The sequence below is a fragment of the Cherax quadricarinatus genome, chromosome 67 (assembly GCF_038502225.1).
Source record: "Cherax quadricarinatus isolate ZL_2023a chromosome 67, ASM3850222v1, whole genome shotgun sequence".
NCBI lineage: Eukaryota > Metazoa > Arthropoda > Malacostraca > Decapoda > Parastacidae > Cherax > Cherax quadricarinatus.
In genome coordinates, this window is record NC_091358.1 from 24,203,535 (window position 1) to 24,219,361 (window position 15,827).

General features: G+C 44.0%; 1 protein-coding gene across 4 annotated transcripts in view; it reads right to left on the reverse strand.

The window, feature by feature from the left end:
- RasGAP1 (Ras GTPase activating protein 1) overlaps positions 1–15,827 on the reverse strand; it is a gene marked incomplete at its 3' end in the record, with an annotated part of 149,662 nt that overhangs the window by 57,925 nt on the left and 75,910 nt on the right. For all 4 annotated transcript variants that reach the window (XM_070099462.1, XM_070099464.1, XM_070099463.1 and 1 more), the window contains 1 exon segment: positions 3,079–3,280. In XM_070099462.1, coding sequence (XP_069955563.1) covers positions 3,079–3,280 — 202 coding nt within the window.

Here is a 15,827-nt window from a genome sequence, read left to right on the forward strand (position 1 = left end):
TTCAACATTATTGCTACTCCTTCTTTAGCTCTAACTCTATTTGAAACCCCTGACCTAATCCCATTTATTCCTCTCCACTGAAACTCTCCCACCCCCTTCAGCTTTGTTTCACTTAAAGCCAGGACATCCAGCTTCTTCTCATTCATAACATCCACAATCATCTCTTTCTTATCATCTGCACAACATCCACGCACATTCAGACTTCCCACTTTGACAATTTTCTTCTTCTTATTCTTTTTAGTAATCTTTACAGGAAAAGGGGTTACTAGCCCATTGTTCCCGGCATTTTAGTTGACTTTTACAACACGCATGGCTTACGGAGGAAAGATTCTTATTCCACTTCCCCATGGATATAAAAGGAAAATTAATAAGACCAAGAACTATTAAGATAAAATCAAAGAAAACTCAGATGAGTGTGTATAAATAAATGTGTACATGTATGTGTAGTGTGACCTAAGTGTAAGTAGAAGTAGCAAGACATGCCTGTAATCTTGCATATTTATGAGACAGACAAAAGACATCAGCAATCCTACCATCATGTAAAACAATCACAGGCTTCGTTTTACACTCACTTGGCAGGACGGTAGTACCTCCCTGGGTGGTTGCTGTCTACCAACCTACTACCAATATATAGATATATATAGATATATATATATAGATATATATATATATATATATATATATATATATATATATATAGATATATATATATATATATATATATATATATATATATATATATATATATATATATATATATATATATATATATATATATATATATATATATAACCTGACGATCTGTTGGAGTGTGAGCAGGGTAATATTTAGTGAAGGGATTCAGGGAAACCGGTTATTTTCATATAGTCGGACTTGAGTCCTGGAAATGGGAAGTACAATGCCTGCACTTTAAAGGAGGGGTTTGGGATATTGGCAGTTTGGAGGAATATGTTGTGTATCTTTATATGTGTATGCTTCTAGACTGTTGTATTCTGAGCACCTCTGCAAAAACAGTGATAATGTGCGAGTGTGGTGAAAGTGTTGAATGATGATGAAAGTATTTTCTTTTTGGGGATTTTCTTTCTTTTTTGGGTCACCCTGCCTCGGTGGGAGACGGCCGACTTGTTGAAAAAAAAAAAAAAAAAAAAAAAAAAAAAAAAAAAAAAAAAAATATATATATATATATATATAAATATAAATATATATATATATATATATATATATATATATATATATATATATATATATATATATATATATATATATATATATATATAGACACAGTAGTGTCAAGAGAGTTGTACCCTGTGTAGGGTCACGAATTATTTATTATTTTTGTAAAATCCTAATTTTTTTTTTTTTTTTTTTTTTTTTTTTTTTTTTTCAACAAGTCGGCCGTCTCCCACCGAGGCAGGGTGACCCAAAAAAGAAAGAAAATCCCCAAAAAGAAAATACCTTCATCATCATTCAACACCTTCACCACACTCGCACATTATCACTGTTTTTGCAGAGGTGCTCAGAATACAACAGTCCAGAAGCATACACATATAAAGATACACAACATATCCCTCCAAACTGCCAATATCCCAAACCCCTCCTTTAAAGTGCAGGCATTGTACTTCCCATTTCCAGGACTCAAGTCCGACTATATGAAAATAACCGGTTTCCCTGAATCCCTTCACTAAATATTACCCTGCTCACACTCCAACAGATCGTCAGGTCCCAAGTACCATTCGTCTCCATTCACTCCTATCTAACACGCTCACGCACGCTTGCTGGAAATCCAAGCCCCTTACCCACAAAACCTCCTTTACCCCCTCTCTCCAACCCTTTCGAGGACGACCCCTACCCCGCCTTCCTTCCCCTATAGATTTATATGCTTTCCATGTCATTCTACTGTGATCCATTCTCTCTAAATGACCAAACCACCTCAACAACCCCTCTTCTGCCCTCTGACTAATACTTTTATTAACTCCACACCTTCTCCTAATTTCCACACTCCGAATTTTTTGCATAATATTTACACCACACATTGCCCTTAGACAGGACATCTCCGCTGCCTCCAACCGTCTCCGTAACATGTATATATTATCAGATGTTAGTTCAAATACCTCTAGACCAAAGAAAGTTGATTTTTATATAATATTAAAGATTAATTTATTTTAAGGTGTGTATTTATGTATCCCGAACTCTTTATTACAAAAGGAGTAAAACTACCATCTTTTAAAAATAACTTTTTTTGTAATAGTGACATATACTCTAGAATGAATAAAATACGTCATTAAGTATGTCACGAATGTTGCTGTGTTGTTGTTGTTGTTGTTGGGTGTATAAGGGCCACTGAGACATATGCGATACATAGTGGTGGTGGAGGTGGTAGAGACTAGAGATGGTGGTGTTGTCAGTCACCCTATATAACTCCAACAACATTGGAGGAGTTAGGTTCGTGCTGTCCTTTTTCTTTTGATTAATCGCTTCACTTACTTGCTACACTGTTAATGCTACATTTTATCGCTGGTTGGCGCTATAGCCTTTATCGACTCCTGCTGCTTTAGTATCATACATATCGCAGAATCAGTGAATCACTTCCTCCTCCACTTTGGTACTCTGCTACGAGTTCTTTCTTGAATTCTATAGTTTTTCTCACCTTCTTTACCAAAGGGCTGGCACTAGTACAATATTTTACAATGTTTTCATGTGTTTTATGATTGTTCATGGTTCAATAGGTTAAGGAAGCAGTATTGTATTATATTTCCTTACAATATATTGGGGCACCAAACATTCACGATTTTTCAACATTCACGAGGTTCTTGATCCCCTAAACCCTCATGAATGTTGATGAAGACCTGTGTTTAAATTAATATTTCTTTCTTTTTGGGCTTTTCTTTCTTTTTGGGTTTTTCTTTCTTTTTGTTGTTTTTTTTCTTATTGGGTCATCCTGCCTCAGTGGAATATGGCCGATGTGTTAAAAAAAAAATTTAATATTAAGTTAGGTTTGCTTCCTGGCTCTCTTTTCCTTGGATCAAGAGCCCTTCACCAGTGGAAGAAGGGTAACTATCGTATTAAATACAAACATACCTTAAGATTAGTTAGGTTTGCTTCTCGACTTTCTCCTTGCTGTAGTTTGGTTGGGTCGATCTCACAAGGTTTACGCTCACGGAAGATGAGATCGAGTGTGGGTTTGAGCGTTGAGCGCAGGTAGTGGTGACCAACCAGCTTCATCAACTCATCAATACACTTGGAAACAAGTGTGTTGCCACGGAAGATGGTATTAGTATCCCTGCAACACAAACAACATACATTATTCCTCACTTAATTAACACATGGCAATCTCCCACCGACATACGCTCACACACAAAAAAACACACATGCATCATCATTCAGTCAATGAGTCTTAGCAGAAGTGTGTTGACCTGACAGTTCAGATGATACTCTCACTGCAATATCCTCACATCTCCTCTCTCTTATACTTTATATAACACAAGTTATCTGTTGCTTCTATATCAACCATTAGTCATGTACATCATATACATCAATAGTAATGTATATAATGTCATCATAATAACAGTTACTTCAGAGTAAATAAGATTCTCAGCATATCATGTAAGAAATCTTTGTAAGACAAGTGGATCTTCTTGAAAAATAGATGTTTATCATTACAATAATTACAAATTATGATTACAGGAAAATGGGTGCGAGAGAGAAGAAGTGATTGGTGGAATAGTGAGGTAAAGAGAGTAGTAAGAGAAAAAAAAAAAGTTTTTTTTTTACAAAGTAGAAATAATACAAGGAGGGAGGAGTATTTAAAGAAAGAGAGAGAGATTAAGATAGTGGTGAAGGAATGTAAAAGGAGAGTGATAGAGTGGGTGAGATATCAATGAATTTTGTTGAAAATAAGAAAAAGTTTGGGAGTGAGATTAATAAGCTGAGAAAGCCTAGGGAGAGAATGGATATGACAATTGAAAATAGGAGAGAAGAGTTATTAGACAGAGAGTTAGAGGTATCAGGAAGATGGAGGGAATATTTTGAGGAACTGTTAAATGTTGATGAAAACAGAATTTGTGATTGTGTGCATTGGGCAAGGAAGTATAGCATCTTGTAGGAGTGAGGAAGAGCCAGTTGTGAGTGTAAGGGAGGTGCATGAGGCAGTGGGTAGACTGAAAGGGGGTACAACAGCTGAGACTGATGGGATAAGACAGAAATATTAAAAGCAGGTGGGATATAGTTTTGGAGTGGTTGGTGGTTTTATTTTAACAAATGTATGGAAGATAAGGTACCTAGTGATTGGCAGAGGGTGTGCAGAGTACCTTTGTATAAAGGCAAAGAGGAGAAAAGAGAGTGCAAAAATTATATAGAAATAAGCCTGTTGAGTATACATGGTAAACTGTAGGGTAGAGTTATTATTGAGAGAATTAAGAGGAAGATGGATAGCAGGATTGCAGATGAACAATGAGGTTTTAGGAAGGGTAGGGGATGTGTAAACCAAATGTTAACAGTAAAACGTATAGATGAACAGTATTCAGATAAGGGTAAAGAGATTTTTCTTGCATTTATGGAATTGGAAAAGACATGTGATAGGGTGGATAACGAGACACTGTAGCAGATGTTGCAAATGTATGGAATAGGAGGTAGGTTACTGAAAGCAGTGAAGAGTTTTTACAAGGATAGTGAGGCTCAGCTTAGACTATATAGGAGAGAGGGAGATTATTTCCCAGTAAAAGCAGGCCTTAGACAGGGATGTGTGTTGTCACCATGGTTTTTTTTTTTTCAACAAGTCGGCTGTCTCCCACCGAGGCAGGGTGACTCATAAAGAAAGAAAATCCCCTAAAAGAAAATACTTTCATCATCATCCAACACTTTCACCTCACTCACACATAATCACTGTTTTTGCAGAGGTGCCCAGAATACAATAGTTTAGAAGTACGTATATACGTATAAAAATACACAATATATCCCTCCAAACTGCCAATATCCCTTTAGAGTGCAGGCATTGTACTTCCCATTTCCCATTTCCATGGTTGTTCAATATATTTATGGATGGGGTTGTAAGAGAAGTGAATGCTCGGGTGTTGGAAAGCTTTAGGTGTGGGACTAAATGATAAAGAATAACACAAAGTGGATGTTGTCACAGTTGCTTTTTGCTTATGACACTGTGCTTTTGGGAGATTCTGAAGAGAAGTTGCAGTGACTGGTGACAGTTTCAGAGGGTATGTAAAAAAAAGAAATTCAAAGTGAACATAGGAAAGAGTAAGGTGATGAGGATAAAAAAAAAAATTTGGTATTGAAACACTGGAAATCAGATTGGAATGAGGGAGTATGGAGGAAGTGAATGTATTCAGATACACAAATGACCCACACATAGAAGAGAGGAGCTTACGACGACGTTTCAGTACAACTTGGACCAGTTACAAAGTCACAGTGTGACTTCGTAAATGGTCCAAGTCGGACCGAAACACTATCATAAGCTCCTCTCTTCTATGTGTGGGTTATTTGTGTATTGTTCCAGTCACGGTATTGTGCCTTTTTTTGTTATTAATGTATTCAGATAACTGAGAGTGGACTTGTCATCAGATGGGGTCTATGAAAGACGAGGGAAAAAGACGAGTGGTGCATTGAGAAGTCTGTGAAGACAAAGAATGTTGTAATAATGTTGGTAGAATTACTGACAGTATGTAAAGTAAAAGGACACAAGTGCAACTAATGTGACATTTTTATTGTGGCAACATTTCGCTCTCCAGGAGCTTTGTCAAGCTGTTACAAACAGTACATGGACACAGAGGGTATATTTAGGCTCAGAGTGAGGTGCAATACTAGTGGTGGTAGTAATAATACAATATGGTAAAACAATTAACTTGCACATGAGTAAAAGGATATATAAGCTATTACTTGGGTAACATAAAAATAGGTTAGACAAATATTTCTATAGGAGGCTGGATAGAGAAGGCCTGTTTCAATATTCATTCTCTGTAATGTGCTTGTGTAGTATTAACAGGAGAGACTATGTGATGGCAGGGTTTACTGTTTTCAGGAGAATTCTTGTTAAAACTTCAGAGATGGTGAAGCTGCCTTTGTTTTATTAAATTGTATTAGAAGCAGCGATTAGTGATGATTCAAGGCACTTGTGTCTGCAGAAATTAGTTTCTTTCATCACTAATTGGGCGTCCCTGAAGCCACTAGTATTGCACCTCACTCTGAGCCTATACATACCCTCTGTGTCCATGTACTGTTTGTAACGGCTTGACAAAGCTCCTGGAGAGCAAAACGTTGCCACAATAAAAATGTCACATTAGTTGCACTTGTGTCCTTATACCTAACAAAGAATGTTATCCATGGAAACAAAGATGGGAATGTATGAGTATATAGTTATACCAATGCTCTTATATGTAGAGAATCTGTAGCATGGAGATTAGGAGAAGGTGCAGGTTGCTAAAAGTATTATCCACAGGGCTGAGGAGGGATTGTTGAGGTGGTTCAGACATTTTGAGAGGATGGAACAAAACAGAATGACTTGGAGAGTGTATAAACCTGTAGTGGAAGGAAGGCGGGGTAGGGATCAGCCTATGAAAGGCTGGTTGAAGGGAATAAAGGAAGTTTTGTGCGTGAGGGGCTTGGACTACTAGCACACATGCGTGAGCATGTTAAATAGGAGCGAGTGGAGATGAATGTTTTTTATGATTTGACATGCTGTTAGAGTATGAGCAGGGTAACATTTCTGAAGGGATTCAGGGAAACGGCAAGCTGGACTTGAGTCTTGGAGGTGGGAAGAACAGTGCCTGTGCTCTGAAGGAGGGGTGTTGAGATTACAGGTTTTTATCTTTAGTGTAGCAGGTGCATCTCTGACAAGACAGTGATGGAGTGAATGATGATGAAATTTTTTCTTCTTTTTTGGGTCATCCTGCCTTGATGGAAAATTGCCATTGTGTTAATAAAAAAAATATAATGATTACTATGAGCAGAAGTGTTTTGTTGCAGCTGTAAGTCACAAAGTGCGTAACCCAGCCACAGTGTGTACTGGATGTATCAACCCAGCCACAGTGTGTACTGGATGTATCAACCCAGCCACAGTGTGTACTGGATGTATCAACTCAGCCACAGTGTGTACTGGATGTATCAACCCAGCCACACTGTGTACTGGATGTATCAACCCAGCCACAGTGTGTACTGGATGTATCAACCCAGCCACAGTGTGTACTGGATGTATCAACCCAGCCACAGTGTGTACTGGATGTATCAACCCAGCCACAGTGTGTACTGGATGTATCAACCCAGCCAGAGTGTGTACTGGATGTATCAACCCAGCCACAGTGTGTACTGGATGTAACAACCCAGCCAGAGTGTGTACTGGATGTATCAACCCAGCCACAGTGTGTACTGGATGTATCAACCCAGCCAGTGTGTACTGGATGTATCAACCCAGCCAGAGTGTGTACTGGATGTATCAACCCAGCCACAGTGTGTACTGGATGTATCAACCCAGCCACAGTGTGTACTGGATGTATCAACCCAGCCAGAGTGTGTACTGGATGTATCAACCCAGCCACAGTGTGTACTGGATGTATCAACCAAGCCAGAGTGTGTACTGGATGGATCAACCCAGCCACAGTGTGTACTGGATGTATCAACCCAGCCACAGTGTGTACTGGATGTATCAACCCAGCCAGAGTGTGTACTGGATGTATCAACCCAGCCACAGAGTGTACTGGATGTATCAACCCAGCCACAGTGTGTACTGGATGTATCAACCCAGCCAGAGTGTGTACTGGATGTATCAACCCAGCCACAGAGTGTACTGGATGTATCAACCCAGCCACAGTGTGTACTGGATGTATCAACCCAGCCAGAGTGTGTACTGAATGTATCAACCCAGCCACAGTGTGTACTGGATGTATCAACCCAGCAACAGAGTGTACTGGATGTATCAACCCAGCCACAGTGTGTACTGGATGTATCAACCCAGCCACAGTGTGTACTGGATGTATCAACCCAGCCACAGTGTGTACTGGATGTATCAACCCAGCCACAGAGTGTACTGGATGTATCAACCCAGCCACAGAGTGTACTGGATGTATCAACCCAGCCACAGTGTGTACTGGATGTATCAACCCAGCCACAGTGTGTACTGGATGTATCAACCCAGGCACAGTGTGTACTGGATGTATCAACCCAGCCACAGTGTGTACTGGATGTATCAACCCAGCCACAGTGTGTACTGGATGTATCAACCCAGCCACAGTGTGTACTGGATGTATCAACCCAGCCACAGAGTGTACTGGATGTATCAACCCAGCCACAGAGTGTACTGGATGTATCAACCCAGCCAGTGTGTGTAATGGATGTATCAACCCAGCCACAGTGTGTACTGGATGTATCAACCCAGCCACAGTGTGTACTGGATGTATCAACCCAGCCAGAGTGTGTACTGGATGTATCAACCCGGCCACAGAGTGTACTGGATGTATCAACCCAGCCACAGTGTGTACTGGATGTATCAACCCAGCCACAGTGTGTACTGGATGTATCAACCCAGCCACAGTGTGTACTGGATGTATCAACCCAGCCACAGTGTGTACTGGATGTATCAACCCAGCCACAGTGTGTACTGGATGTATCAACCCAGCCAGTGTGTGTACTGGATGTATCAACCCAGCCACAGTGTGTACTGGATGTATCAACCCAGCCACAGTGTGTACTGGATGAATCAACCCAGCCACAGTGTGTACTGGATGAATCAACCCAGCCACAGTGTGTACTGGATGAATCAACCCAGCCACAGAGTGTACTGGATGTATCAACCCAGCCACAGAGTGTACTGGATGCATCAACCCAGCCACAGTGTGTACTGGATGCATCAACCCAGCCACAGTGTGTACTGGATGTATCAACCCAGCCACAGTGTGTACTGGATGTATCAACCCAGCCACAGTGTGTACTGGATGTATCAACCCAGCCACAGTGTGTACTGGATGTATCAACCCAGCCACAGTGTGTACTGGATGTATCAACCCAGCCACAGTGTGTACTGGATGTATCAACCCAGCCACAGTGTGTACTGGATGTATCAACCCAGCCACAGTGTGTACTGGATGTATCAACCCAGCCACAGTGTGTAATGGATGTATCAACCCAGCCACAGTGTGTACTGGATGTATCAACCCAGCCACAGTGTGTACTGGATGTATCAACCCAGCCACAGTATCTACTGGATGGATCAACCCAGCCACAGTGTGTACTGGATGGATCAACCCAGCCACAGTGTGTACTGGATGGATCAACCCAGCCACAGTGTGTACTGGATGTATCAACCCAGCCACAGTGTGTACTGGATGTATCAACCCAGCCACAGTGTGTACTGGATGTATCAACCCAGCCACAGTGTGTACTGGATGTATCAACCCAGCCACAGAGTGTACTGGATGTATCAACCCAGCCACAGTGTGTACTGGATGTATCAACCCAGCCACAGTGTATACTGGATGTATCAACCCAGCCACAGTGTGTACTGGATGTATCAACCCAGCCACAGCGTGAACTGGATGTATCAACCCAGCCACAGTGTGTACTGGATGTATCAACCCAGCCACAGTGTGTACTGGATGGATCAACCCAGCTACAGTGTGTACTGGATGTATCAACCCAGCCACAGAGTGTACTGGATGTATCAACCCAGCCACAGTGTGTACTGGATGGATCAACCCAGCCACAGTGTGTACTGTATGGATCAACCCAGCCACAGTGTGTACTGGATGATTCAACCCAGCCACAGTGTGTACTGGATGTATCAACCCAGCCACAGAGTGTACTGGATGTATCAACCCAGCCACAGTGTGTACTGGATGTATCAACCCAGCCACAGTGTGTACTGGATGTATCAACCCAGCCACAGAGTGTACTGGATGTATCAACCCAGCCAGAGTGTGTACTGGATGTATCAACCCAGCCACAGAGTGTACTGGATGTATCAACCCAGCCACGGTGTGTACTGGATGTATCAACCCAGCCACAGTGTGTACTGGATGTATCAACCCAGCCACAGAGTGTACTGGATGTATCAACCCAGCCACAGTGTGTACTGGATGTATCAACGCAGCCACAGTGTGTACTGGATGTATCAACCCAGCCACAGAGTGTACTGGATGTATCAACCCAGCCACAGTGTGTACTGGATGTATCAACCCAGCCACAGTGTGTACTGGATGTATCAACCCAGCCACAGTGTGTACTGGATGTATCAACCCAGCCACAGTGTGTACTGGATGTATCAACCCAGCCACAGTGTGTACTGGATGTATCAACCCAGCCACAGAGTGTACTGGATGTATCAACCCAGCCACAGTGTGTACTGGATGTATCAACCCAGCCACAGTGTGTACTGAATGTATCAACCCAGCCACAGTGTGTACTGGATGTATCAACCCAGCCACAGTGTGACTGGATGTATCAACCCAGCCACAGTGTGTACTGGATGTATCAACCCAGCCAGAGTGTGTACTGGATTTATCAACCCAGCCACAGTGTGTACTGGATGTATCAACCCAGCCACAGAGTGTACTGGATGTATCAACCCAGCCACAGAGTGTACTGGATGTATCAACCCAGCCACAGAGTGTACTGGATGGATCAACCCAGCCACAATGTGTACTGGATGTATCAACCCAGCCACAATGTGTATTGTTTGTATCAACCCAGCCACAATGTGTACAGGATGTATCAAACCAGCCACAGAGTGTACTGGATGTATCAACCCAGCCACAGAGTGTACTGGATGGATCAACCCAGCCACAATGTGTACTGGATGTATCAACCCAGCCACAGAGTGTACTGGATGGATCAACCCAGTCACAATGTGTACTGGATGTATGAACCCAGCCACAGTGTGTACTGGATGGATCAACCCAGCCACAGTGTGTACTGGATGTATCAACCCAGCCACAGAGTGTACTGGATGTATCAACCCAGCCACAGAGTGTACTGGATGTATCAACCCAGCCACAGAGTGTACTGGATGTATCAACCCAGCCACAGAGTGTACTGGATGGATCAACCCAGCCACAGAGTGTACTGGATGTATCAACCCAGCCACAGTGTGTACTGGATGTATCAACCCAGCCACAGAGTGTACTGGAAGGATCAACCCAGCCACAGAGTGTACTGGATGGATCAACCCAGCCACAATGTGTACTGGATGTATCAACCCAGCCACAGAGTGTACTGGATGGATCAACCCAGCCACAATGTGTACTGGATGTATCAACCCAGCCACAGTGTGTACTGGATGGATCAACCCAGCCACAGAGTGTACTGGATGTATCAACCCAGCCACAGAGTGTACTGGATGGATCAACCCAGCCACAGTGTGTACTGGATGTATCAACCCAGCCACAGTGTGTACTGGATGTATCAACCCAGCCACAGTGTGTACTGGATGGATCAACCCAGCCACAGTGTGTACTGGATGTATCAACCCAGCCACAGAGTGTACTGGATGTATCAACCCAGCCACAGTGTGTACTGGATGTATCAACCCAGCCACAGAGTGTACTGGATGTATCAACCCAGCCACAGTGTGTACTGGATGGATCAACCCGGCCACACTGCGTACTGGATGTATCAACCCAGCCACAGTGTGTACTGGATGTATCAACCCAGCCACAGAGTGTACTGGATGTATCAACCCAGCCACAGTGTGTACTGGATGTATCAACCCAGCCACAGTGTGTACTGGATGTATCAACCCAGCCACAGTGTGTACTGGATGTATCAACCCAGCCACAGTGTGTACTGGATGTATCAACCCAGCCACAGTGTGTACTGGATGTATCAACCCAGCCACAGTGTGTACTGGATGTATCAACCCAGCCACAGTGTGTACTGGATGTATCAACCCAGCCACAGTGTGTACTGGATGTATCAACCCAGCCACAGTGTGTACTGGATGTATCAACCCAGCCACAGTGTGTACTGGATGTATCAACCCAGCCACAGTGTGTACTGGATGTATCAACCCAGCCACAGTGTGTACTGGATGTATCAACCCAGCCACAGTGTGTACTGGATGTATCAACCCAGCCACAGTGTGTACTGGATGTATCAACCCAGCCACAGTGTGTACTGGATGTATCAACCCAGCCACAGTGTGTACTGGATGTATCAACCCAGCCAGCCAGTGTGTACTGGATGTATCAACCCAGTATCAACCCACACGGTGTGTACTGGATGTATCAACCCAGCCACAGTGTGTACTGGATGTATCAACCCAGCCACAGAGTGTACTGGATGTATCAACCCAGCCACAGTGTGTACTGGATGTATCAACCCAGCCACAGTGTGTACTGGATGTATCAACCCAGCCACAGAGTGTACTGGATGTATCAACCCAGCCACAGTGTGTACTGGATGTATCAACCCAGCCACAGTGTGTACTGGATGTATCAACCCAGCCACAGTGTGTACTGGATGTATCAACCCAGCCACAGTGTGTACTGGATGTATCAACCCAGCCACAGTGTGTACTGGATGTATCAACCCAGCCACAGAGTGTACTGGATGTATCAACCCAGCCACAGTGTGTACTGGATGTATCAACCCAGCCACAGTGTGTACTGGATGTATCAAGCCCAGCTGGATGTATCACAGCCACAGTGTACTGGATGTATCAACCCAGCCACAGTGTGTACTGGATGTATCAACCCAGCCAGAGTGTGTACTGGATGTATCAACCCAGCCACAGTGTGTACTGGATGTATCAACCCAGCCACAGAGTGTACTGGATGTATCAACCCAGCCACAGAGTGTACTGGATGTATCAACCCAGCCACAGAGTGTACTGGATGGATCAACCCAGCCACAATGTGTACTGGATGTATCAACCCAGCCACAATGTGTATTGTTTGTATCAACCCAGCCACAATGTGTACAGGATGTATCAAACCAGCCACAGAGTGTACTGGATGTATCAACCCAGCCACAGAGTGTACTGGATGGATCAACCCAGCCACAATGTGTACTGGATGTATCAACCCAGCCACAGAGTGTACTGGATGGATCAACCCAGTCACAATGTGTACTGGATGTATGAACCCAGCCACAGTGTGTACTGGATGGATCAACCCAGCCACAGTGTGTACTGGATGTATCAACCCAGCCACAGAGTGTACTGGATGTATCAACCCAGCCACAGAGTGTACTGGATGTATCAACCCAGCCACAGAGTGTACTGGATGTATCAACCCAGCCACAGAGTGTACTGGATCGATCAACCCAGCCACAGAGTGTACTGGATGTATCAACCCAGCCACAGTGTGTACTGGATGTATCAACCCAGCCACAGAGTGTACTGGAAGGATCAACCCAGCCACAGAGTGTACTGGATGGATCAACCCAGCCACAATGTGTACTGGATGTATCAACCCAGCCACAGAGTGTACTGGATGGATCAACCCAGCCACAATGTGTACTGGATGTATCAACCCAGCCACAGTGTGTACTGGATGGATCAACCCAGCCACAGAGTGTACTGGATGTATCAACCCAGCCACAGAGTGTACTGGATGGATCAACCCAGCCACAGTGTGTACTGGATGTATCAACCCAGCCACAGTGTGTACTGGATGTATCAACCCAGCCACAGTGTGTACTGGATGGATCAACCCAGCCACAGTGTGTACTGGATGTATCAACCCAGCCACAGAGTGTACTGGATGTATCAACCCAGCCACAGTGTGTACTGGATGTATCAACCTAGCCACAGAGTGTACTGGATGTATCAACCCAGCCACAGTGTGTACTGGATGGATCAACCCGGCCACACTGCGTACTGGATGTATCAACCCAGCCACAGTGTGTACTGGATGTATCAACCCAGCCACAGAGTGTACTGGATGTATCAACCCAGCCACAGTGTGTACTGGATGTATCAACCCAGCCACAGTGTTTACTGGATGTATCAACCCAGCCACAGTGTGTACTGGATGTATCAACCCAGCCACAGTGTGTACTGGATGTATCAACCCAGCCACAGTGTGTACTGGATGTATCAACCCAGCCACAGTGTGTACTGGATGTATCAACCCAGCCAGTGTGTACTGGATGTATCAACCCACCCACAGTGTGTACTGGATGTATCAACCCAGCCACAGAGTGTACTGGATGTATCAACCCAGCCACAGTGTGTACTGGATGTATCAACCCAGCCACAGAGTGTACTGGATGTATCAACCCAGCCACAGTGTACTGGATGTATCAACCCAGCCACAGAGTGTACTGGATGTATCAACCCAGCCACAGTGTGTACTGGATGTATCAACCCAGCCACAGTGTGTACTGGATGTATCAACCCAGCCACAGTGTGTACTGGATGTATCAACCCAGCCACAGTGTGTACTGCATGGATCAACCCAGCCACAGAGTGTACTGGATGTATCAACCCAGCCACAGAGTGTACTGGATGTATCAACCCAGCCACAGAGTGTACTGGATGTATCAACCCAGCCACAGAGTGTACTGGATGTATCAACCCAGCCACAGAGTGTACTGGATGTATCAACCCAGCCACAGAGTGTACTGGATGTATCAACCCAGCCACAGTGTGTACTGGATGTATCAACCCAGCCACAGAGTGCACTGGATGTATCAACCCAGCCACAGAGTGTACTGAATGTATCAACCCAGCCACAGAGTGTACTGGATGTATCAACCCAGCCACAGTGTGTACTGGATGTATCAACCCAGCCACAGAGTGTACTGGATGTATCAACCCAGCCACAGTGTGTACTGGATGTATCAACCCAGCCACAGTGTGTACTGGATGTATCAACCCAGCCACAGTGTGTACCTGGATGTATCAACCCATCCACAGAGTGCAATGGATGTATCAACCCAGCCACAGAGTGTACTGGATGTATCAACCCAGCCACAGTGTGTACTGGATGTATCAACCCAGCCACAGTGTGTACTGGATGTATCAACCCAGCCACAGAGTGTACTGGATGTATCAACCCAGCCACAGTGTGTACTGGATGTATCAACCCAGCCACAGTGTGTACTGGATGTATCAACCCAGCCACAGTGTGTACTGGATGTATCAACCCAGCCACAGTGTGTACTGGATGTATCAACCCAGCCACAGTGTGTACTGGATGTATCAACCCAGCCACAGTGTGTACTGGATGTATCAACCCAGCCACAGAGTGTACTGGATGTATCAACCCAGCCACAGTGTGTACTGGATGTATCAACCCAGCCACAGTGTGTACTGGATGTATCAACCCAGCCACAGTGTGTACTGGATGTATCAACCCAGCCACAGTGTGTACTGGATGTATCAACCCAGCCACAGTGTGTACTGGATGTATCAACCCAGCCACAGTGTGTACTGGATGTATCAATGTTCATAGGACTGAAAGAGCATAATGAGAAGAATAAATCTGCCAGAGCTACGTAACAGTTAAGCATGACTGAGGAACATGTCAGTCAGACCTGTGTTCAGAAGGTAAGAACAGTGCCTGCACTCTGAAGGAGGGGTGGGGATGCTGAACATATTAGGGTTACTCAAACTCCAATGTCTGCACTTTTGAAAAGACATCTAATGAATTAGAAATGGTGAATGTGTCTTCTTCCTTGGATCACGCTACCTTAATGGGAAAAAGTTGATATAAAAAAAACAAGTTCTTCATTAAAAAGGTGCAGTTTACTAGTTAAAAAAGCCAGTGTATGTATATATAACTCGCAAATAACTCACACAGAGAAGAATAAAATTTATAACAATGTTTCGGTCTGACTTGTAGCATTAACTAGTCCTATGTGCAGGTTATTTGTGTATTGTTCCAGTC